Raw genomic sequence first — 26137 nt, forward strand, 5'->3', positions numbered from 1 at the left:
ATAGTTTAGTTGAAACATTCAAGAGGCTGGAATTCTCTGCCTGAGAAGAAGATCGCACTAGACTCAATGGGTCATTACTAGTGTCCATAGAAACCCGTTGTTACTCTCCTGGGATCCCCAACGAAGTCAACGGGACTTGCTTATTTATTTACTTAATAGTCCATCTTTTTCACGGAGACTCAAGGCAGATTACATGGTGTAAAATAATGTAATGAAATAGCATGACAGATCTGTTAAGAAATGCAATAAGACTGGTATGACAAAAATTAGACACAGGATCAAAAGTATCAGGCATGACATGTGAAGAGGAAAATGATAGCATTATGAAGTATTACACTGACACGTATTTATAGATGATTTAGAACCATGTGTCCCTGCAAAACTACAGCTCTGATGGAGAGAGAAGTATGCAATAGCAAGTAATTCCTTGAATTTTGAAACCATACCGCTTATCTTTCTCTGTTAGGGTCTCTTTTTCAAGCTATTTGCCAGTCGCGCCGCTGGTGTAGTGGTATCATGCAAGATTCCCATTCTTGCGACCCGGGTTCGATTCCCGGGCGGCGCAACAAATCCTTTTAAGCCCTAAAATAACTTTCCAGAGTCAACTAAAATACCAGCATTTCCCACCGTAACGCCTAACTATCAGGCGTGAAACAAACTGCGTTTTTTAAAACCAAGAAGAACGTAAAAGTGTTTGAAAGGAACGATACAGCAAGCATGTGCGAAGCCAAGTCTCGCGAGATCTACCCGGTATCAGGAGAAAGAGAAACCGCATAGAGGCCGGCGGAGGACTGGATTGAGCGCCAACGCAGACGGGTGTCAGACCCGCCGCGCATGCGCAGTCAGCCCCTTCCTTCGGCCGGCTCGGGCCTCTCTGCCCGCCAGCGCCATCTTGAGAGGACAAGCGGGGACAGGGGGCCTTGTTGTCCGCCGCGGATCCCCGAGGGTCGGGATCTCCTTCGCGCGCGGACTCGACCCACGGGTCGGCGCCGTGACTGGACCTGGACGGGCGAGGCTGAGGAGGACGAGCCGCCGCCATGGAGGACGAAATGCCCAAGACCCTGTGAGTCTCGGAGGCTGTGAGGCCTCCTGGGCCGGAGGGGGAGGGGTTGAGCCACGTTGACCCCCCGCCTCTCCCCAGCCATGAATCGTTGCTTGGCTTCCCTCAGAAAGCCGCGGTTGTCTTTTCTCTTCCGAGGTTTTCTCATAAAACCAGGAAAGGGGAAGGCGTGGAAAGGAGGCCTTGCCTGGCACACATGGAACGGAGTGAGGCGGTAGAGTGGGCTGTACCTCTTCAGTTCAGGCTGCGGGAGCACGTTCCTGTCTGCTTCGTTTTGCAAAAAGAGAGCTCGTGGAACAGGGAGCGGTACGGGCAAGAGCCTTCCTCCCTGAGGCACTAGGTTTTTGCATGCAGGGAGCTCTTTATATGGAGGAACCTTTGCCGATGGCCTTCCTCAGCTATAGTTCCAAGGGGTACAGTCTATTCTACCTCCTCGTTTTGTTGCTTCGGCCAAATCTCTTTTCTTATCCGCCTCTTCCGTGCTGCGGAGACTAGGGAGAACAAAGTTCCGGGGGTAGGACGAGCGAGTAGCTTGTTTTTGAATGATTCAGTCTAAGTAGTATGAGGGGGTGGAAGGTGTGTCCCTCATGTCTGCTACCTTCTTTGGTACTGTTAGTACTTCGGCCCTTCGGTGTATTCAAACATTTGACTTTTATTATCTTATCGCGGCCTATTGAAGTTAACTAGAGTGACTATCAATGTAATAAACAAACCATACATGGATGTTAAAGCTGGCCTTATTCAGAGGGTTATTGTAAGGTTTATTAGAGGTTAGGATTTAGCACTCTTTGAGCACTTAAGCAAACTCTTGAGTATGTCTTAAGTGACTTTTATCTTCATGTACCAAGGTCTGGGGGAGATTAGAGGAGGAATTAGGGAAGGTTCTTTTCTGTCACTTTTTTAAAATAAAAGGATGTGGCTGTGGTAAAGGCTGTTATGTCACCTTTTTGTTTGCAAACTTCTTTGGCTAGAGGAAGCCACAGAAATGGAGGAGGACCTGTTACATGCATCTGTGTTTTTGCTTCCCAAAGGCATTTGAGGCAACATTATTAAGTCCTTTTTTCCCTCCAAAAGTAGTTGGGGGAGGAGAGATCTCTTTAAAGTATTAGGCACTGTGAGAATATTGTGTATTCTTTTCTCATAATTTATTGTGGGGGAAGGGCTTTCTGAATGGATTATATAGTTCAAGAGTTATTGGTCCTACTTGAGCAAGGTTTGCTTCTCTTTCTTCTGAGGTCCTGTTTTAGTAACTTTTCTTACCTATTTGTTCAGATCAATGTCCATTCATTTTATTAGATTTAGCCGTGTTGTTCTGTTGCTTCAAAATTTTTGTCCAGTGGCACCTTTAACACCAACAGTTTTGCACACACAAGCTTATATCTTGAATAAAATTCTGTTGATCTTAAAGGTGCCACTGGACTGAAAACTTAGTTCTCATTCATTTTATTGGCATGGGAAGTTATACAGGCATTACAAAAGAATCCATGAGGCATTGGTGAGTTGGGATGGGTATCATATCACTTTGGACAGATATCTACATGATATTTGAGGTCTGACTATATCCTATTTCTTCTTGAATCCATGTTGGGCTCACCCCCATAATATTTTGATGAATGGGGTAATATGTTTGATAACGTGAAGATTGTCATGTTTAGGATATTGACACAGAAAATACCTCTGTATTATCAAGTCCCCTCATGCTGTGGTGATCACATACAAAAGGTTAAACAGATAACTTTGATCAGCTTAACTGTCTATGTTTGCTCAGTTTGCTTATGCTCATAATTGGCTTTCTGGAGATTTTCATTTAAGTATGTTGTATTCATAAAACTACACAAAATTGACCCTACAGTTGAAAAACATTGCAAGGATTTGAATTGGTAATGGTTGCAAACAGAAATCGTTATTTTTAGCACTTAACTGTGTGCAGAGATCTTATGCCTTGTTTATTCACCTAAAACATAATTGCCTTGGGCCAGCTACCTTATATTATTGGGTTGATCTGTTGATGCTACTTTTAAACAGTTGTTAGTGCCAGTGAAGTGGAAGATAGAAATAAATTAAGGTGTCAGTTCATTTGTTCAAATAACTAAAAGTCATATGGGCACAATCCAGCTAAAGTAGTGTGTAACTTATTATGATTGCACTGTTAAACAGATGCCCAGTTCTGCAATTTAAATCAAAGTGCTGAACTTTGGCTGATCATGGTCACTCTGTGGTACAGTATTACAGGAGTAATTACACGTAGTTCAGCACATTCTTTACAAAATTAACATGTGTTTCACATTAATGCAGGAGTAATTAAACATTAGTGTGAGTTTGGAATAAATAGTCTATTAATAGCACATTTTAACTTTTCATAGCAGTTATTAAAAATTTGTGCATAGTGCAGTTTTCTATACATTGAAGCAAATAGTATATTAGTTCCATAAAATATTGTTTTAAATACAACAGGGCATAGGTATGAATGTGAAATTACATAACTGTCCACAAGAATCAAATGCATATGGACATGAGATATCTTGATTTTATTTCTGGGAATATCTAGTGAAGTATAATGTATTAAAATATACTCTAAAATATTGATTAGGATAAGTGGTATCTAAAAACCTTGCTGTGGAGAAAACTAGTAGTATGTAAAGGCAGATTTATTTTGTTATTAATTTTAGCTTATTTTGCAACAGTGCACTTTCAGTTGTACATACTCTGAAAGTTATTGTATTGGTTTGAAGCTTGAGCTGTGTGCTTCCTATGGTTTTTAAATTATTATATTATTTTGAGAGATTGAGCTAGAAGAGAATGAAAAAGCAAGACTGACTCCAAGAAAAAGATCTTGAGGGGAGACATTTTCCTGGAATATAATTTCAGGACACTACCTATATATGAGGGAGCACATTTTCATGTTTTGATGTAATAATTTTTTTTAATTTGTTGAGGCTAAGCTGTATATATAACCTGGACTGAAAAGTAAGTTTGACTGAGATTGATGAGGTCACTGAGACTATACAGGGTCATTTCTTAAGAAGCATGGACTAGGACCTGAGCCTCATTCAGTCCTGGTATTCCACACATTGAACTGTATTGCACATAGAGGAATGCAGTAGGTGTCGGAAAGTGCACATTGTGTTGACGGTTTAGCTTTTGCTCTTAAAAATGAGAATGTTTACCTGTTGCTAGTGCAATTATTTTGTGCAGTGAAATGTTCTTCCTTTGTGCAGATTTCTGGTGCTACATGGTCCAGTAGTGAATTAGGCTATAGGAACCCATAAAGACACTCTGATTGTAAGTAGGGTTGCCAACCACCTGGAAAAAAAATTCTATCCCCTAAGGGGCTTAATGAGATGTTATTTAGTGGTTGGTGGTATGTACCTTCATGTAATTAAAAGTTTGTTTATTTATGTTATTTATAGTCCGCCTTTCTCACAAGGACTCAAGGCAGATTATGCATTGTGAGTCTATACATTGTGAGTCAGCACAGTCAACAAAGCGGGACATTCAATAACCAGTGCGTTAGGATTTTAGAAGTCTGGAACCAACTAGAATGAGTTGAAGCATAGCATGAGTATTAAGTTAACACGACACATTAAGCCATATAAAAATTACGTAATAGGATCCTACTTAAAATAAGCTATACACAACTGTATAGACCACAGTCCCTAATAATTTATCCAAGTAAGCTTGAGAACCATTGTGTACAATGCAACCCTATTAGCTGCGCAGAAATAATTCAGTTTTGCAATGTTTGCAGAAGGCCAGGAGAATGGGAGCTTTCCTGACCTCTTCATGCAGGCCATTCCATAAGGTGGGAGCCAGGAAGGAGACAGCACATGTACAGGCAGGTGTTGATTTTGCCTATTTGCAGGTTGGCACCCACAGAAGCCCCTGCTGACATAAGTATAGTTGTGGTAGAGCATAAAGGGAGAGGCTGTCCTGCAAGTAAGAGGGGCCAAGGCCATGAAGGGCTTTGTATGTATAGCCAGTACCCAAAAACTGAGCAGAATAATAAATGGGCAGCCAATGAAATGTCTGCAGAATAGGAGTCATATACATGTTCCATCTAGCTCCTGCAGCATTCTGGTCTTGTTGCATTTTCCAAATTGATTTTGACAGGAGACCAATGTATAGTGCTTTACAGTAGTCTAGATTTCATGTTACTGTGGCATGCATCCAAGTTGGCTATATTATAGTAAGAGGCCACCTTATGGGCTAGGCTGAGTTGGTAGAAAGCATTTTTTTGCAGTTCTGTGTGTTAGGGCTCTGTTAAAGGGTCAATATATTTTTTTCTCCAGGTGGTTAGCAACCCTAATAGTAATGCAGTTAACATGTGTATTAAAATACACTTAATCTTTGTGGCTGTATACATACTTCTGAAGTAAAACTGATGATATTAACCAATGTTTGTTTCTTTGTGTTGCCTTTGAAGCTACACTAGGACAAGTTTGGCCTTAAAAACTGAGCCATCCCCCACTGGGTTGGGGGGGGGGTTGGATTCTCATTTATATATGAGTTGTATAAGCTGATGTATGTTTGGGGGTTCCTTTAGTTAAGTGGCAAGCATGTACACAAAGAATACTAGGTGGATAGAAATAGGGATGAATATGTTTAATATAGTGCTTTTCAAGTGGTATACAAGTGGAGAACTGGGAATTGTTCTATCAGTCTTCAGAACTGGCAAGTAAAACACAACAATATTCTCTTTAATTCAGTTCAGCGTCTGATTTGTATTTGTATTGAGAAATGGTTGTGTAGGTAAGATCCAAATTTGTAGAGCTCCGAGTACAGCCTCCAGCTTGTCTCTGCAGCCCAAGATAAAATTGTTGTATTAGTTTTTGAGAGTGTATCTTTCTAATAACTTAGAGGGGGAAAAGATGAAGGGGGGAAACAGGGAATGGGGTAAATACATAGGAAAAGTAATTGCTGATAGTCGCAAGGTTAACGTATTGTGTTCTAGGAGTACAGTATGGGGGAATATAAATGGAGAAAAGGATGCTAATGGAAGCTTTCAAGATCTTTAGGATTCAGTTTGCTAATATGTATACCAGAAGCTTCTGTTGGTGCCTTTTCAGTATTCATACCTGCAAATAGCCTCTAGTTTTAACAACATTGGGGAAATATATGTAGACAAAATGTTCACTTGCTAAGTAGACACCCCCCCCCACCCCGATCAAGCCTTGGTCTTTGACATAACTTTTCCTCATCATCTTACTCTTTTTGAGCATCCTGTTCTTGAAAAGTAGCTGTTACGTTTTATTTTAGTAAACTTCTAGAAGGTGCAGTCACTTCCCTCATCTTTAATTGAAGAATGCTTATTGTAGCAGTTGATATTACAACTTTTTTGAATGATCTTTATGTTACTTTTGCAGGTATGTGGGGAATCTATCAAGAGATGTTACTGAAGCTCTGATTCTCCAGCTTTTCAGCCAGATTGGACCATGCAAAAACTGCAAAATGATAATGGATGTAAGTTGCAATAGTTACTGACATCTTAGTTTCAGTGAATGAGATTATTTTTCCTTACCCTTGTTGTGGTTTGCAAAACAGTCAAACAATATCAACAGCAATAAAGTAGACTAAAAATCCAAAAGCATAAAAATATAACAATAAAAAAATTAAAACTGGTTTGTACTGAGTAATAGAGGAGAATAAAACAGTATGATACTCTTGGTACATAAATAGTAGCTGTAGGCATAAACCCAGTTGGTGGGTACTGGTATAGCTAATAAGTACCTGCGCTCTCCGGCAGTGAACAAAAATGCCACAAAAAATTCCCCAAAGAGCTGAGAGTGTAGCAACAGGGGTCGGATATATAAATCAAAATAATAATAAATCTAAAAAAATATATAAACTGTACTAGAGACCACAATAACACTCCAGGAACCACAACACTCCAGGCAACAATCATGAAGATTCTGCAACCACATTCCTTGCACATAGAAAGCATCCCTGTCATCTCTCAAATAGCTTGCATGTAAGATAGAGGATAGACGGATTGGATCCCATTAAGTGAGAAGCTGTGACTAAGGCAAAGCTCAGGTTTTTGCCAGCAACAAAATGGAAGAGACAGAACTAGAATTCTCACAGCTTCACATATGTAGAGTATATTAACTGGTGACAGGAAAAAAGGCATTTTGTGAGTAATTTGATAACCTCCTTTGGCCCTGGTGTTGGCAGGAAAGACTACAGAGAAAGAAAGGCATAATGTTGTAGAACAATAGAGGAGCAACATGACTTGGATCCCCAGTTCAGAGACTGGTCTGCAAGGCAGCGGAGACACAGCTGAGATTTTACACCATTAGACCCAGTTACTGGGGATGAGCTGCTGATGTTAACTTGTTGCCACGGATGCCAGGGATTTTGTTTAGCAGCTTCCCATGTAGCCAACCCTCTGCTTTATTAATGAGGTTATTTACCACATGCTGCTGCTTTGTTCTCTGTCTCCCATCCCCATTCTGCAGCCTGTAGGGCAGGGGTCCCCAGTATGGAGCCCGTGGGCACTATGGTGCCCACCAACACCTTTTCTTGCACCAGTCAAGTGTTTCTAGGAAGTGAGTGGGGCCAGGTAGAGCTTTTGTCCAGCAAGGCTTCTGATTGACTATTGGAAATTTGATTGGCTGTGCAGATTTTTTTTAATGTTACTTGGCGGCAGCTGCCACTACAGCACAAGAATTTGCACTGTGTTACTGAAGTTAAGCTGTGGCAATAATTTTGTGGCTGGCTCCTACCCCTGCGGCGGCCATTTGTTTGCTGAGCCCACCATGTTGTGTCAGAATTCCAAATGTGCCCGCAGGCTTAGAACGGTTGGGGATCCCTTTTGTAGGGTCTATCACACACCTTCAGTAATCAGGATTATTGTGAACCTGGAGGAGTCTGCTTCTTCCCTTTGCTGTTGCACTACAATGGAGACACTGGAGGACCCTTTCAGTGCCTCCCAGAATATCTCACATGAGGAAGACTACTGAAATTAATCAAAAGCAGGTGGTGGTCATAGATCCCTGTCTACTAAGGCCTGTTAAAACACATCTTTGGAATAGTGCTAACATTCATTGAACAATATCAGGAATGAAAGCAAGTTGGATTAATAGGGTTGCCAAGTGTCTTGGTGTAGCAAGGCTTTGTGTGTTTCAGAGTTGCACTGTATGCCAATGATAGGTACAGCTGTGCCGATTAAATACCTATTAGGCATCTTGCAGTGATGCAGGAACCAGGCTAGAACAAGAGACTTTGCAACAACACAAAACAACTAGATGCACATCAATCACTGCAGGTGTTGGTCATGTTGTAGCTTCAGTACATGGTTGGCACTATGGATGTGGTACAGCCTTGCATTTACCCCTGTTAAAGGGCTGCCAAGAAAAGAGTTGAAAGGGCAGTAATTAGTACTGTTCAGCAAAACAATGTGGGGACTCGCAATGTTCCCTCAAAGCTGTGGAGTCTTGTGAGCAAAAATTCTACTTTGTGAGCTACTGGCATTAAAGTTGTGAGCGAGGGATTTGGCTGCTGCATAAATTAATTTGCTGTGGAGCCATCCTTCCTGAGCTAAGACAAAAATGTGTGACCTGGAGGCTTAAAAACTGTGAGCTAGCTCACACTAACTCAGCTTAGAGGGAACACTGCACTCACGTACTCTGCACATGCTGGTGAGCTACAAATTTCAGTGTGGCAAATATAGATACTCCCCCCAGATTTCTACACATTAGGATTCATCTGTTGGGAAGGAGGATAATGTAGCTGCTGAGCCAATAGTCATGCCATGTAGGAGGCTTGCAGTTTCCAGTATTGGGATCTAGGACTTTTTGGAAATACTCAGGTCTAATAGATCTGAACTGAAAAATACCATTTTTTTTGCACACCCCAGTAGAGAATCATGGGAACTTGCCTGTGTCTTGAAGTAAAGCACCTGTATGGGTTTTGAGCAGAGCAGTGTTAGCACTATTCTGTAGCAATGCTTGTTTTCTTCCTTGGCTGGTTGTGCAAAGTGCACTTTCTAGAATTTGAGTCACCAAAGTCCCCCTATGTGTGTTTAAGTTGTACATGACATGAGGTTAGTGTAGCATAGCCCCATGTCCTATCATCTGAAATTTGTATGTCCTGCCTGGGATTTATATATGCAGTGATACTTAGAGGCTGTTTGAGGACTTGTGTGCCATGTTCCAGAAAAGTGAGCAAGGCTGTTGCCCAGTTTGGGGTTGTGGTTGGCAGGTGATTGCCACCTTGAAACAGCTGTCACCTAAGGGACTAGACAACAGATAAACTGTGAGCTTCTCTGAACTGCCGCTCTCTTATCAGGGATGGACATGAGGCGCCTGTCCTCTCTAACAACACTCCAGCCTTCCCTGCAGGCTCTGTGTTCTCATCAGTGTTCCCTCTAAGCTGAGTTAGTGTGAGCTGGCTCACAGGTTTTTAGTCTCCAGCTCACAGATTTTGGTCTTAGCTCAGGAAGGACGGCTCCAGAGCAAACTAATGCATGCAGTAGTCAAATCGTCTGCTCACAACTTTAATGCCAGTAGCTCACAAAGTAGCCTCTTTGCTCACAAGGCTCTGCAGCTTAGAGGGAACATTGGTTCTCATCCCAATGGCTGCTGGGAGGAGAGCAATCTGGGTACAGCTAAGAGAGAGTAAAATCACCACCATGACAGGTACCCCAGAAAAGAGCAAGCTGGCCATAGTGAGGTATCCTAAGTTGTGCTGTGGCTATGTGTATGGGGAGGATGGGTGTTGGAGTAAGGTGTAAACCTTTTCCCTTTCAATGAGTTTGAAGCCAGCATTTTCACCTGAGGGAGCTTATGGGAGCCCTGCTTCTCCTCTGTATTTCCCCTTTACCACCAATTTCTGGTTCTTATAATGGTGCAGCAGAGCTGAATTTGCACTTGATCGTGACAGAACAGGCAGTTCTTCAGTGTATTTTTATATTACATTGGTGTGGTGTGGGCTTAGTTGCTATCCTAAGCAGTTCAGACTGTCTTTAGAATTGTGCTGTAAAAAAACAGGAAAATTTAGCCTGGATCCAAGCCCCATTCATTAAGAATGTTCCAACTTACTGGAGTGGAGCTTTGTTTTCTGCTATTCCCAAATGCATGCAGCCAGTAAGTGTGCCTAGAATCATGACCTTAAAGTCAAACTAGCTTGTCTGACCATATCAGAAAACCAAAGCTAAGAGGGATCTTGAGAGTGCACAGGAGTGGTCTCTGACAGCTTTTCTTCCTGTGTTAAACAGACGGCTGGAAATGATCCATACTGTTTTGTGGAGTTCTATGAGCATCGTCACGCAGCTGCAGCTTTAGCTGCTATGAATGGACGGAAGATAATGGGTAAGGTAAGCTTTCAGGTTTAAAGGGTGAATGGAGAAGAAGTATGGATTTGGGTATGTGGATGAAACCGTTTTACAAAAAAAAAGAAAATAAAGGTAAACCTTTCTATTTCGTTTTTGTCAGTAGCAGCATAATGAGCTTTAAAAAACATTTTAAGAAAGCTATGTAATGACTTCACAGAACAAAAGAGCAAGTTTCTAATTATTCTGGATTTGCAAACAAAATAGTTCAGCAAAGTAATAAAGCATGACCTGACAGGTTATTTAAGGATTGCCTAATATTTAGCATCTTTAGCGCAGGGGGCATTGCTATGCATATTGGTGTGAGGTTTTTTTTCCACAAATGTGTGCACTTTCTGTTTGCTAGGTTTGGGGGGTATTTTAAAATGCTTGAATATAATTTTAGTAAATATTATTTGTAGGAAGTCAAAGTGAACTGGGCAACAACCCCCAGCAGCCAGAAGAAAGATACCAGCAGTAAGTCCCTTATGATTTAAGCGATTACTGTCTATTGCACAAAAGTGTTTTTAATGTTAAGCAATAAGCAACATGCAAATATTTGCCCTATTGTTTTGATCATTATCCTAAGATATTATTTAATCTGTTTGTGTTAATAAACTTAAGAACAAATCTAATCTTTGTCATCAGGTAGTACCGTTGTCAACACACTGCGTTCACAAGGTAATTGTATCTTCTTAAACATAAAATGAAATCTCTCAGGGGTATTCACTAACCGCCTGAAGCTATTTTGGGTGGGTGTTCTGTTGTGACAAGATTTTTCCCTCCTCTTGCAAATGGATCAGGATATGGACTGTTGCTGACTCCTTAAGCCCTTTGACCCTATTAAGCCATTTTGCTGTCAGAGGGCAAGATGACCAGCTTCCTTCAAGGCTGCTGTCTGTGCTGCACCATGAAATGCCCTTGTGGTGTATCAGTTTGATTACATTCAGAATCCTTTCCCCTTTTTGCTGGTAGGCAACCCAGTGTGTTGTCTGTCCTTAGAACTTGTAGAATGAGGGGGAGGTTTTGACCAGACTCTTGCCAAGATGGAGTTGTAAAGTATCATGTGTGCTCTGAGAAACCAGTTCATGGTGGCAATGATTAGAATGGGCTTTATGTGACTATGAAGGAAGATATGAAACCATTGTATCATCCGTTCTTATGTAAATAGCTCTAACATAAATTGTGAAGGGATTACTGTTTCCGTTCTGTTGCCTTCAGTCTTAGTTCACTTTCTCATGGATTTGACATACTTTGAATTCACATGGATTCACATGGTGTAAAGGCTGGGCAACCAAAACTGTTGGCTTTTCAGAAAACTGTCAAATACTTTAACATCAAACTGTTGCAATGCAAGGTATCTTTTTGACTGTTCTTCACAAAGTACATATACATTGAGCTGTTTATAGCATGTGCTGTCCATGCTGGTTTGTGTAAATCTTACTCTATTTTGCTCACAGGACCAGTAAATATTTTAGCTCAGTTTTTTAAATAAATAAATAAAGCTAAATGGTAGCATGACGATATTATTGAATGTAAGAATTTGATATAATTTGTTGGCTTTGGAAACAGCTCTCAAGGAAATATACTTGCCTGTTAATAATTACAAATATAACTTGGTATGCAAAGACTACAAAAGTTCTAGTTATATATAACTTACTGTACTGGTGCACTATCTTGTCTATCAATGGCTATAAAATAAGAATGCATTTTGTTACCTGATAGAAAATTCTAGTTCTCATGTAGTTTCCAGATATGTGGGAATTGATACAAGATTTAAAAACCATACCCTGTATTTCCGTTGAGTACTCTGCAAACTTGTAATTTTTTTTCTTTTTCTTGGTAAGACCACTTCCATGTCTTTGTTGGAGACCTCAGCCCAGAAATTACAACTGAAGATATAAAGGCAGCTTTTGCACCATTTGGAAGAATATCGTAAGTAATGTCTTATGCTGGATAACGGGGACAATAATGTAGTGTTAAAATGGTAAAAAGTTTCAAGATTCTGGCGGATATATCCTTTAAAGAGTTGTATGTTTTTGTGCTTTCCTGGGAATCATCAAACAGTTCATCTTGCTTAATTAGAAGTGTATATTTAATTTGGTTTTTTATATTTTAAAACATATTTTCATGTCGTATGGTAATTTGTTTTTAAATCTGTGTATTCATTGAATTCACCATTAAATGACTGAGTATTGTAGAATGGATTTTGTAAGGCAACACTAAGATCAAGGTGATTTCTGCCAAGAAAAGGCACTGCAGTCCAATAAAAGCAGCTTTAATATGGATCAGATTTCATTGAAGTTATGCCTGTAAGATTTTGGCTTTTTGTGAAATGGGTGCTCTATTAAATAAAATAAACTAGAAACTGGTCTTTAGTGTAACTTTCAGCATAAATTGTTGTTTGAAGGCATATGAAACTATGGTAGATTGGAAAGCCTGCTATATTTTCCTTACCATGAATTTTTTTTTAACTTTAGGAAAGATTGTTTGCTATTTATAAGAATGATCAGTTAGCCAGAGTAGCACTGTAACTTTTGATTTATGTAGTGAAGCTGTTTGTTGGAAGCATTTCCTGATAAATCTAGTAAAATGGTCCTCTATCAACATTTGAGTTGTTACTACAGCTGGTCCTCTATCAACATTTGAGTTGTTACTACAGCTTGAAAACATTATATGATGGTTACATTTCTAAATGTGTGTGTTTTGGTAACACGAAGGTCTGAAGTAGAAGGAAGATATTTATTTAGTTGTCTGGCTATTTCTTCCAAGTATTTTTGGTGTTTTCAGATGGAATAGTAAAAATCAGTTGTCAACAAATTTTAAGGATGATAATATAAGGAGTAGTTATTACATGTATGTATTAGTTCCCTCAAGACTTTTGTATGGATGGCTAAGGAAGTTGAAGAGAGGATCAGTACCTTTAGCAGAGATTCTCTGTTCTGCCCCCCCCCCCCAAGTGTGGATGTGGCAAACTGATCTTTCCCCCTCCTAAACTACCAAACTACCGTATTTTTCGGACCATAAGACGCACCTGACCTTAAGACGCACCTAGTTTTTAAAGGAGGAAAACAGGGGAAAAAATATTCTAAACCTTCGGTCCATAAGACGCACTCACTTTTCCTCCCACTTTTTTTGGAAGAAAAAGTGAGTCTTATGGTCCAAAAAATACGGTAACCCAGGCTGTCATCCAGCCTCCATTATTGTCTTGGCGGCCAGGGTCAGTTGAAGAAGGGGGATGGTAGTCAGTTTTGTTGGGGTTTTTCCATCCCAAGAAGTTTCTGGCTGGACCTGCCTTTGCTGTGTAGGAGGAAGAGAGAAAGAAGAACTTTTCTGGGGCTTGTTTATGCCCAGCAGCAGCTGTTGAATCCTCCTGCTCCGTGGTTTAGTAGAGCCAGTGTCAACATTCAGGGTTTATGCAGGCTTTTTATATAGGTGGAAGAGGCAATGTTCATGTTTGTGTATTTAATTAAATAGAACATAGCTAAGCAGGCGAACAAACTCTAAACAGGCTAACTAACTCTTAACACATCTACTATTGCTGCATCAAAATAATAATCTAACATTGCCACCACATTTCTACTCTTCTGCTTTATTTTTTATTCATGCTGTCCTTTCTTCCTTTTCTTTCCCCAACTATCCTTTTCTAGCAGTTGTTTCTCTCTTCCCATGGTCCCAGTGTACAGCATTTAGAGTAATGTGTGATAGGAGGATTCTAAGAAGGACGGAGCCAGACTCAGACAAAGAGAGAGATGGCAGGTGAAGGGATTACCAGTTGGGCTCAGTAGAAAACAGTATCAAAAGTAAAGTAAAAGAGTAGATAAGGGTAGCATTATTTTTGTGGTGTAGTAGTATTCTACATACGGTAATTTCCCCCAGACTTTATCTTTTCCATTATATCACATTCCTCTGTGATGCTGAAGTACACTGAACTTGCCTAGGATGTGGTACCATGTTGGTGTTTCATCTCATCCTGGTTGCTGATGTTGCTAGAAGGATCTTTGCCTGAGAGGTCATGGTCAGATGAATACTTTCTGTGGTCCTCTGCATCCTTAAATAGTCAGGATTGGTGTGGCAAAAATCTTTGCGTTACTGTGGACTTTTCTTCCTCCTCCTATGTTCTCACTTCTCTGTGTGTAACACCTTCTAGCTAACCTATCAAAATTCCTTTTTTTTAACCTTTCTGACAGTTAATGTAAGTAGAATATAGCTTCTCCTCAACAGAGGACACACCTGATTATGATGCACTTACTGAGAACTTAGGCATCCAAGGAGCCCCACAGTAATAAGGCATATACAGTGGAGTAAACCCAGTAGAATGTTTGGGGAGGGTCATCTCCTGAAGGGCTTGCCCTTTAATTTCCTTCTAGGTTCTCATTTTTCTTATTTCCATGTCTCTGCTTTGGCTTTCCAGTCTTGTTATTGATGCCACTTGTCCATGTTCAATTTTTATGTGGCAGTAGCTCTATTTATTTCTGTATTTAATATAACGTTAAATAGAACATAACTGAACAGGCTAACACCATTGCCGCTGCTGCTGCTGGTTACTAGCATTGCTAACAATCAAGGAGGGTAAGTAAAGAAGTCCTAGTCAAATACATGCAAAGTGATTCAGGGGCATTTGTGGGTATCATCCTATCTGTAGATGGATAGCTGTCTTGTTCGGGAAATTATATGTAAACTGTTAATTATCTGCAGTGTCATAGTTCCCTGTTCTGTGAAATTCTCCACTAATACCAGAAAGTTGGTGCTGCATGTGGCATCCAGACTTTATCTCAGTTTCATTGGGTTCTTTGAGACACTTGTGCATCAGTTTCCCATACTCATACAGAAGGATTGTAGCATGCCAAATGGCTGCATGCAAGCATCTTCTCCCACTCTCCCTTCCTTTCTGCATCAGAGTGTACTGTCAGCTCTGATAGTGCTGATCCCTTCCTTGGCTAGGAGAGGGAAGCAGACATCCTCACCTAAGTATATGGCCAGAACTTACTGCATCAGTTATCTGTTTGTGGGAGGGGAGAATCTTGAGTGCAGACAACAAGGATAGTACAGGTAAATTGTGGTTCAGTGGTAGGTTTTGCCAAATTCTTTTGGTAAAGGCTTCAGAAGGTACAGCTAGTGGGTAAGATTTCTTGCCTGCAAGTAACTGAAACCTGCTTGTCCAGTTCCTTTACCAAAAGCTATCCATATAGTTTTAGATAGGATTCTGCAAACATGTCCCGTTAGAACTTTTTTCCTCAAGATGTCAAATTCTCAGGTTTTAGTTGTCTGCTTGTATGCAGAAGAGTACAAAGGAGTTTGCAGAATGCACAGAACTTTGATGATGGGCGAGTGTGTGTTGTTATTAGATAGCACACCTGCTTGCTTTAGTCTCATCATGACTTTAATGGCAATTAAAACAGGTGTAGGCAATCCATTCATTTCGATTTCATTTAAACATTTACATGCCACTGATATCACAGGCATACTGGTTTTTTAAAATTTTGCTGTCAAGTTGCAGCCAATTTATGGCAACCCCATATGGTTTTCAAGGCAAGAGATGTTCAGCCTCTGCATAGCAACCTTGCACTCCCTTGGTGGTCTCCCATTTAAGTACTAACCAGGACTGACCCTGCTTAACTTCCGAGATTGGGCTAGCCTGGATTATCCAGGTCAGTGCATATTTAATCTGAAAAAAACTGGAAATCCATTTTGTGCTGGTAAAATATATCTTCTTAAACTGCTAGTATTAGGTGGTATAGGGCAACCCTAAAGTTTCTGTTAAAACAGCCGCAAGAAGGCCAAATGCTGTGCCTCAGTCTTAGTTTTCTACTGAGCATCTACAGTATTATCTGTATTGGTAAAGCGAATCCTGTGTGCACCAAGTACCCAGGCAAGGGAGTGGAGGAGAGATAGCAAGGCCTTACCTTTCGGGAGAATACTGAGGGCTGCACCTCATTGTAAATCCTGGCTTCGGCCTGCGTGGCATGTGCCTGCTGATTGTGGCTGCAGAGGGCAGGGCCTAGTCACTAGCAGGAAGACTGCCCTTGAGGCAGGGACCCCCCCCCCCCAAGTTGCCTCAGAGCTGAACAGAGAATAAGCTTTCCCTTCAGAGCAAATGCTGGGAAGAGGAGAAACATGAAGTTTTTTACAAGGTCACATCTGGGAATATATCGTGTGTCACTGTGATGGTTAGTTGAAGGAACATTTGAATTCTACCAAATCACTATAGTAAAATTCAACAGGTAAAACCCAGTGTTTTTCCACGCCTGAGTGCTTCAGTGTTGAAATATTTTTCAAGCCCTTAATTGTGGAATTAAAGAGAAAACTTTACAAACATAAGTTGTAGGCAACATTTGTTCTATGTTTTTAGATGCTGGTTGTTAAATTTTCAATGAAAATAATAAAAGAACTTCTGAAGTACACATGAAAGTAGTCTAGGGGCTGTTCTTAGAAGTACAATGGATATTGATTAAATAATACCATCCTTGAAAGTACAATGGATATTGATTAAATAATACCATCTTAACATTAATTTGTTTCTTTTAATAACATATTAATTGCCTGTAGCACGAATCATGGTAGTTACAGATTAATATGTAAGGGCATTCACCTGAGGGTGTTTTGCTTTGCATATACATGATTTCTAGGGTTTTAATTTTCCAAGGTGTTTCCCTTCTCACAGAGTATAGAGAACTATCCATATGATCATGAAAATAACTGTTCCCAGGCAAACTGTAACATAGACATAATTCAGACTAATAATTCTAGAGCATATAACTTTAAAAAATAGAGGCTTTTCCATGAGGTAACATCTTAAATGGTGTTGAATTCTAGCTGGATATTTCAGTGGTCTTCAACTTATTTAGCTCAATTTCTAAAATCACTTTCTTAATGTAGAGTTCAATATGCTTCAACTGTTTTGTGCATCTGGCATCAGGAAACCTCTTGGTCTTGATGTATGGATGTCTCTTTAGTTATACTGCATAATTTTAATATTAGGTTTATTCTGTGGTTGCTTCTGTGTGTTGAAAATGCCTGATTCTTGTGGGTTGGGGAGGGAAAACTAGACCTGTGTATTTGAGATGTTCTTGACAGTTCACTCTTGTGCAGAAATTGCCTGAGAAGCAATTGGTTAATAAAAAGAGCTTTTCCACCAGTGGGGTTTAGCTATTGTAGCTGGGTCTTTGTCTTTTTATTAACTCAATCTCAAATAATAGGGCTCTGGTTATTTTGCAGAATGTCTCTGAAGAATGGACAGCATTGCCATGGCTAACTGCAAGCTACAGTTCACAGTGGACAAACGTTGTAGTTTTCTATTTACTTTTATAATTTTTTTTACTTTATATACTTTGTAGTTTTCAATCAGTCCTGTATGATTGTTAATTACGAATGCAGTTTTTTAAAAGATTTAATAGTGTGTAGTTAAAAAAACATGTTAGTGTTTATTTTCTTCCATAATGCAACCATTTCTGAAAATGTCAATTTCTCAAAATTTACAGCTGCCCAAGTCCAAAAAGGGGGTAACGAATTGACCTGAGAAAATTAAAGAATTCAGTTAACAGGCGACGTATGCCTTTTAATTCCTATTTTTTCATTTTTTCTATTTTCTATTTCTAATAAGTAGGTAGTATGTGTTGGCCAATAGTAAGTTTATAAATTGCATGGTTAAAGTGACCCGTTGGCTAATATGCTAGTCAGTTACATGACCTCAGTTATTCCTTGGAATAGCTGCTTTGACCATGCGTAGTGTTTTTAACAGTATGTAAGAGCATTTTGAACTGTGAACCAACGACTGTAAAATATTTGTTTTTAAAAAGCTATTGATTTGCATGTTTACACAATTAAGTTTAATTTTTGCTACCATGTGATAAAACTTTAGTAAAATGGAAAATTGCTTTGAGTATATATTGCTGGTGCATTTAAGAAGTTCACTTTATTAAAGGTGAACCATGACAAATGAGCTGTGTGTGAAAACATTTTTATTCTGATTTTGTTCTGTTGATGCTTAGCCGGTTCTCTCTTTGTTTTTTAGGGATGCACGAGTTGTGAAGGACATGGCAACAGGAAAATCTAAAGGATATGGCTTTGTTTCCTTCTTCAATAAATGGGTGAGTGGCTGCATATTGATATCACCAGCTTTGTGGGTTGGAGAACTTTTACCGGAATTGGCAAGTCTTTATTGCTCATGACATTGGCAGACTTAAATTATGCTTCTAAAATCATAAGGAATTCTACATATGTAGAAAATGAGGCAGGTGATTTATTTATTATTTATTTATTTCCTTTGATTTATATCCTGCCCTTCCCGCCGAGGCGGGCTCCTTAGGCTTGCAATCTAAAAGGCAACAGAGAATAATGGAGGGGACATGTAAAGGAAGTTATTCCATTGGGCAGTGCAGTAGGCTGATATTGATCTTCTCTTGCTGATGTTCATTCTGGGAGGGAGAGAGTGCAACTTCTATGGCACTTGGTTCTCTGTCAAGAACCAGAGTTACTGTCCTTTCACCATGCAACTGACACATGCTCTTCTAGTTTAGAATAATGGTGTTCAGGCATGTATGAATGGAGAACAAACAGCTTGCACATCTGCTCAATAACAATCTTGTTAATGATTTTGCCATTAATTGATCACACAATTACTTAACTAGTTTAAAAAAACCCACAAGTGCAAATAGAAGCATTTGCTGAAGACGTTATTCTTTTACAAATACAGTTTCTACAGTGGGAAACATCCTACACTAAAATTTCCCATTATCAGGAAATCTTTTTGAATGTATCATCATTGCATGTTTAATGAGTGATGCTGCATTTTCATCATTGCATGTTTAATGAGTGATGCTGCATTTTTAAATTTTGTTTGGGATACAAGTACTCTAATTTGCCCCGTTAACAGACCTTGATAAAGGGCTCTGTATGCTTTAAATATTGGCCTATTTTGTGAAGAGGTGTAACCTGTTAGAAACTGCAACACTTTAATAATAGTGTTCAAAATCCACGGAAGTGGCTAACTCCATCTGTACTGAATAGTTCTCCAGTAGACAAAAGTGTAGTTCTGATTTCGTAGCCTTCTAATGGGTTTAATCCCGGAGGATGAGAGGCTTTATATGCAGTGGTAGGCCACTTAATTTCCTCCTGAATAACCGTGTCAGGGCAGAATCATCTTTTTCCACTCTCAGGTGACAAATTCAGATTTAACAGTTGCAGCAACAACTGTTTATCAAAATTCCTGGGTAAATATATTTTTCTTGTTACTGGAGGCAGCTTTTTAATCTGTTTTTACTTGCCAGTTAGCAATTCTGTTTAAATTTGCATACATAAATGCAGTTCTGTTTAAATTTGCAAACAAAACCATAACAATCTAGATCGTATGGTTTAGATCTGTAATACAGTAAAAAGACAATAAAATACCACTTTAAATTAGCATTGTCTGAACTCCTAATACATGTGATTTTTTAAAAACAAACTGTTGCTTCACCACTTCTGAAAGTGTTCTCCTCTGTGGTTAGGATGCCGAAAACGCTATTCAGCAGATGGGTGGACAGTGGCTTGGTGGAAGACAAATAAGGACTAACTGGGCAACGCGCAAACCTCCAGCTCCAAAGAATACATATGAGTGTAAGTTTGCAATTTATTTTTGGCCGGTAGTCATAACATATGGTGTGTTTCCTCTTTGGCCTATAGAAGGCAAGCTTTTCCACACTAACAGTGCAGAGTAGGGACTAGTATCTCCAAATGATGCTCTGTTTTTAGAGAAAGAAGGTGAACTTTGTGAAAGGAATTTGATTTTAAGAGTATTTCTTAAAAGGCTTAGATTGCAAGCCATTTCAGGGATACTTAGAAATACCTAGAAGTACATGGCCTAGGACAGGGCTATAAATCAAAGCAGTAATATAATACAAGAGATAGAGAGTGTGTGATATTTCCAGAAGTGTTTGCTTTCTTGTTTTGGACAACTTAGACAGCTAGAGTTGTTTTGGACAACTTAGATGGCTAGAGTTTGGTGAGGGACTTGTGACAAAGCTACAAGAGCATCTTGTAGGATGTTTATGAAATCCTGTGAGGTGGCAGTGAAGGCCACTAAGAAGGAATACTATGCGGCCTCCATTGCATCTGCTAGCCCGGCACAATTATTTAAGGTAATTAGGTCTTTAACCTCTCTCACAGAGAGATCCCAGAATGTTAGAAATTCGGCAATTAGCTGTGAGGTGTTTGCAAACTTTTCTATGAATAAAGTCTTATCGCTCTGCTAGGAACTGCCCGCCAACATTGATACAATATGGGGAACCCCTTGGCCATCTTCAGGTCTGCTGTTGTACCAATTCAGCTGGCTCTCATGGGCCAATGTCGGCAGGATTCTGGATGCTGTGAAGCCCACCACATGCCTCTTGGATCTGTGCCCATCATAGCTGGTAAAATCCAGCGGTGATGGAACATGGGCTCCCCTGGTGGACATTATAAATCTATCTATTTCAGCGGTCTTCCCGGAGAGGTTAAAAGAGGCAGTGGTAAGGCCGCTCCTAAAAAAACCCATCTTTAGATCCCATTGATCTATCCAACTACCACCCGGTTTTGAACTTACTGTTCCTGGGTAAGGTAGCTGAGAGAGTGGTAGTGGAACAGCTCCAGATCTTCCTTGATGGCACTTTGACCCTTGACTCCTTCCAGTCTGGTTTCCACCCTGGCCATGGGACGGAGGTGGCACTGATCACTCTCACAGATGGCCTCCGCAGACAGCTGGATTGAGGCGGATCAGTGCTGTTGATATTATTTGATTTGTCAGCAGCATTTGACACAGTTGACTACGGTCTGTTGACCCATTGCCTTGCCAGTGTGGGAGTTCGAGGGACAGCCTTACAGTGGTTTGTTTCATTTCTCCATGGTCGTGGACAGAGAGTGGCAATATGGGAGAGGGTTTCTCCACAATACCCCTTGGTATGTGGTGTCCCCCAGGGGCAATCCTCTCCCCAATGTTATTTAACATCTTTATGCACCCCCTTGTTTAGCTGGTGTAGAGTTTTGGCCTGGATGTCACCAGTCTGCTGATGACACTAAGCCATATCTGTTGATGGGTGGCTGGCTGAATGCCACCCCAGATAGTGTGGCCAAGGGATTGGAGGACATGGTTGGTTGGCTAAAACACAGCCAACAAACTAAATCCATCGGAGATGGAGGTCCTATGGCTGGGCCAGAGTGATGCAGGGCCGGGATGCCAGTTCCCGGCTTTTGACAGTGTGCCATTAACACCTGCACTGGCCGTCAGGAGCCTGAGTGATCCTTGATGCCTCCTTGTCAATGGAGGCCCAGGTCACAAATGTAGTTAAATAGGCATTTTACCATCTGCGCCAGGTCAAGCAGTTGGTTCCCTTCCTGTTTCCCCCTGAGTTAGCCACAGTGATCCATGCAACAGTCACCTCCAGGCTGGACTACTTTAACTCCTTCCACGTAGGGCTACCCTTGAGACTGTCCCAGAAATTGCAACTGTTCCAGAATGCAGATGCGCCTATTCTTACAGGAATGTCTTTCAGGGCTCATATTCAACTAGTGCTCCACCAGCTGTACTGGCTCCAAACTGAGTACTGATTCAAGGTCTTGGTGCTAACCTTCAAAGCCCTATACGGTCTGGGACCAGCATAACTTCCTGGTATACCCCCCAAACAGCATTACGCTCAAGTGTCTGACTGTCCTCAACCAATGCCAGGGCCTTTTTGGCCCTGGCTCTGGCTTGGTGGAACACTCCTCTGGGTGAGATCTGGGCCCTGCGGGATCTAAGCAGTTCCACAGGGCCTGTAAGACAGAGTTGTTCCTCCAGGTGTACAGTTGAAGGCAGTGATGATTTTCCATCTTGATTGGCCTCCCTCCTTCTCCTCTCCTTCCCCTCTCCCCCTTTTCCTTCATACCCAACAGTTTTTAGATACTTACTCCCTTGAGATTTTACACCATCTATTAGGAGAGTTGTTGATTGTATTTTATCATTTTATTGTATTAGAATTGTGAATGTTTTAGATTGTGTATTGAGTTCTGTCATGATGTTATCCGCTTTGAGCCCATTTGCGGGAGAGAGCGGGCTATAAGTCTACTGAAATAAATAAATAAACTTGGACTTACAAAATTTGTTTTTCTATGTAGCAAATGCCAAACAACTTTCCTATGATGATGTTGTAAATCAGTCCAGTCCAAGCAATTGCACTGTGTACTGTGGTGGTGTTACTTCAGGACTAACAGGTAGGGCACGTTACAGTTTTGAACAATCTAGAAAGTTGATTCCAACCACTCTTACTAACTTTATTTCTGCTTTCTGGTTTGTAGAACAGCTGATGCGACAGACGTTTTCTCCATTTGGACAGATAATGGAAATTCGGGTCTTCCCAGATAAAGGGTACTCCTTTGTGCGGTATGACACTGTTTTGTATGTCTGTAGTTAAGCAGCTTAAGACTCTAAGACTTTGCCAGACCTTTTTGAAACTGCTTCTTAAAACTTCTGGTATTGTTTGTCTCTGTGATGGTTCTTTCAGGCAACTACTACTTCTGATTAAATCCAGTCTTTATGGTTGCTAGCCAGACTGCTGCTTATTCACCTGTGCTTCACTTTAACCTGCTGACCATAGCTGAAAATCAGGCCGCTTCTGTTCAGATTTTCCATTGTGTGTTTTTGGTTACACGGAATTTTGTGATGCCTTCCCCTGATCTCGAGTGCAGGGGCAGAAAGACATATGGAAACCTTAATCCTCTGCCCCACTTTGTGTAGGACAATGTATTCCCCCAAACTCTAAGGAAAGCACTTTCCCTGATGGGCTTGCACATACATATTATTTATGTTTTTATTCTGTACTGTTGTGTTTGTTGTTGGAAGCCGCCCTGAGCCTGCTTTGTGGGGAGGGCGGGGTATAAATTTGACTATAAATAAATACAGTGTTTGGCTGAAAGAAGACACCCCTGAATGCAAGATGACTCCTGCCCCTAAAGAGAGGTTTTAATGGCTCATCTGTTAATGGCTCATCAGATTTGTATTGACTGCTTACAGGTTCAATTCTCATGAAAGTGCTGCACATGCAATTGTTTCAGTCAATGGCACAACCATAGAAGGGCATGTTGTGAAATGTTATTGGGGCAAAGAGACGCCAGATATGATCAATCCAATCCAGCAGGTAAGGGACTTTTATTTCTCTTTTTATAAGCTGGAACTTGGGCTGGCAGAGGGAGACCCTCAGTGTTGGCAGATCAACACAATGGGTAGACCATTAATTTATAGACCCCCTTCTCATGCAGGTTTCCTAATGTGACATACAGGAACAAACCAGCAAACAATAGGGGCTAGGTAGGGAGGGATGTGTGAGTGAACTATAAGCAGTGTTTTGTTCCTACTTGGAATTGTGCCGCTTATTCTTCAGTTACTGTGCTTACCTTTGTTGTACAGCTCTTAGATTATTACTACAAGTTTGAATTAAAGTGTTGCAGACCATCCTGTAACTTGTTGGACAGGACAAGTGCAGCAGCACCATACAGTGGCTGTCTTTGGTGGCTGCGGGGAGAGAAGGGGGGGCAAAACTACCCAAGAAAAGGGGGACTGCAGGCTACCACTCATTGTAGGACATATTATCTGTTTGCTGCATGTATTACCCTGTTGTCACTGCAGTGTTTTCTACAGATATACCGTTTTTTCTGCACTGTATCTGTACTCTGTATCATGTCTCATATGCTACACTTATTCATATTTCTTTAATCTAGTACATTGCTTTTTAGATATCATATTGATTGTATCGATTTACATTACGTAATCTGCTTTGAGTGTCAGTTAGAAAGGCACAGTATAAATGTAGAAAGTAAACTGCTAGCACTGCATCCTAAAATTTATGTCCTGTTGCTGTAGCACTGACACAAATTTGTCTTGGGGAAATTGGTGTGTGAGTGCTAATTGAGAGAAAAACTGCTGTCAGAGCAGGCAGTACTGGGATAGATGGGCCAATGTCCTGTTTGTATATAAGGCTGCATCCTATGTAGTATGAGTTACCTGTTAGCATCCCTAGCCTTAGTGCTTTATATTTTGTAAAGAGATTTCACTGTAGCATTTAATGCTGTAATACGTGTCATAGCACTGACTGAGTGGAAAAACACTTCTGGTTGACATAATTAAATGTGCTTTAGGTGTGTTAATTGCAGAGGGGCTTAAATGTAATGGAGTAGCTACTGCCTTTTGTCACAGCTGTATAGTATAGGCTAATATTGATTTCTTTCATCTTTAAGCAGAATCAAGTGGGATATCCACCCCCTTATGGGCAATGGGGCCAATGGTATGGAAATGCACAACAGATTGGTCAGTACATGCCTAATGGCTGGCAAGTCCCTGCATATGGAATGTATGGACAAGCATGGAATCAGGGATTTAAGTAAGTTCTGTGCCAAGAAATGTTTTCTAGAATGAATTGAATGAAAGTACTTGTATAAGTGGCCTGCAGACCTCCTTGTGATTATGATAGAAACGATTCTACAGTTTTGTGTATCTGGTAATCTAAGCATGGGGCTTTTTCTGGAATTGTAGTGGCCATTCAGCAAATTTATTCAGACATAATTTGTGTATTCCCTTGGTACTGCTGTGTCTGATGCAGTTATTTTTATTGGATTAATTGGTAACTGCTGATGGGTTTGATAACAAAAGGAATATTTTTAATTAGGTATTCACTACCTGTCCTCTTGATACCATCCTGTTAATTTTTTGAAGTATATTTGGTGAGCTAATCTGATCTTCCTTCCTCTTCAATTTAGTCAGACACAGACTTCTGCAGCATGGATGGGTGCAAGCTATGGCGTACCACCACCTCCACCACCACCTCCACCACCTCCCCAGGGACAGAATGGAAGTGTTCTAACTAGTCAAACTGGATATCGGATGGCAGGTTTTGAAACGCAGTGAGAGAGACGGACTCTGGAACAGAAACAACTGATGGCTCTGAGGCTATATGGAGCATTGTAAATCCTTTGTTTACTTAAAAAAAAATCTATCCAATCAAGTCAGTGCAAATGTCAGAAACAGTATTTATTTTTAATCATGAAACTTTTGTCCACATTTTTTTTAAAAACACACACACACACAACGGGAAATACTAGATGCTGGATATCTGCCAACTTTTGCCTTCTTTTCCTCTTTTGAGATGTGTTTCTTAAGATCCTTGTTTGAAACACAACTAATGCAGGGATTTCTGCCACTTTTAGATTGGGGCAGAAAATTGCACAATATCAGACTTTTTTTTCCACTGAAGTAGCGTGCAGTTCTAGTTTGCATTCCTAGTATGATTTAAAAATGTGTATATGAAAGCAGTTATACAAAAACCCACGCCAAAACTGTGTGAATTCTGAAGATTCATTGTGATCTTCAGCTTGTGCACAATTGTGTTCTAAAGAGAGCCTATTGTATAAAGCGTCCATCTCCTCACTTTTGTTATACGGGGGTTTCAAATATAACTTATTGGTTTACATTATTTTGTATCTAGACATTTTTCAAAAAGTGGTTTTTTGCCTTACTGTCAGCTGTTAAATTATTAAATGGGGGTGGGGGCAGGGAATTGATGATCAACAAAGCTAGTTGAGCGGGGCGCTCTGATGGATCCAACTCTTCATGTTGTTAACTGTTTCATTGTTAGATTTGAGAAGGTGCCTGGGAAATCCCTGTTGGATTTGCTTCAAGATCTTTTATCTTCACTGATGAATTTCAGCCCAGTATCAAATACTGCTAAAAATGTGACATTCTTATGAACCAGCTTTTTTAAAAAACAAACTGTCAGTTTTTACATTTA

The 26137-nt window shown here is 40.4% G+C and overlaps 1 protein-coding gene and 1 non-coding gene across 5 annotated transcripts; both read left to right on the forward strand.

Annotated features, from left to right (window-relative positions):
• Positions 1-494: 494 nt before the first annotated feature.
• Positions 495-565, forward strand: TRNAG-CCC. The gene has a single exon. It is a non-coding gene; the product is annotated as a tRNA-Gly (tRNA).
• A 286-nt stretch (positions 566-851) lies between these two features.
• TIA1 (TIA1 cytotoxic granule-associated RNA binding protein) lies at positions 852-25423 on the forward strand. 4 transcript variants are annotated; one of them, XM_015421136.1, is made up of 13 exons: positions 852-1063; positions 6424-6520; positions 10275-10373; positions 10790-10844; positions 11016-11048; positions 12215-12302; positions 18382-18457; positions 19856-19964; positions 22476-22571; positions 22656-22740; positions 23371-23494; positions 24591-24733; positions 25110-25423. In XM_015421136.1, exons 1-13 carry the CDS (start codon positions 1038-1040, stop codon positions 25255-25257), a joined length of 1179 nt encoding a protein of 392 aa, XP_015276622.1. In that variant the 5' UTR covers positions 852-1037; the 3' UTR covers positions 25258-25423. The 4 variants fall into 4 exon arrangements, with proteins under 4 accessions (XP_015276622.1, XP_015276623.1, XP_015276624.1 ...); XM_015421137.1 differs by having other exon boundaries at positions 24594-24733; XM_015421138.1 differs by lacking the exon at positions 11016-11048.
• Positions 25424-26137: the final 714 nt, after the last annotated feature.

The sequence above is a fragment of the Gekko japonicus genome, unplaced genomic scaffold (assembly GCF_001447785.1).
Source record: "Gekko japonicus isolate JY-2015 unplaced genomic scaffold, Gekko_japonicus_V1.1 scaffold13, whole genome shotgun sequence".
In the NCBI taxonomy this organism is placed as follows: domain Eukaryota; kingdom Metazoa; phylum Chordata; class Lepidosauria; order Squamata; family Gekkonidae; genus Gekko; species Gekko japonicus.

Excerpts from the sequence above, each read along its gene's own strand:
- TIA1 (XM_015421136.1), top strand. The coding sequence starts at position 1,038 with ATGGAGGACGAAATGCCCAAGACCCT. Across the intron at positions 10,374-10,789 it reads GACGGAAGATAATGGGTAAG|GAAGTCAAAGTGAACTGGGC; the intron begins GTAAGCTTTCAG and ends TATTATTTGTAG. Across the intron at positions 19,965-22,475 it reads TCCAAAGAATACATATGAGT|CAAATGCCAAACAACTTTCC; the intron begins GTAAGTTTGCAA and ends TTTTCTATGTAG.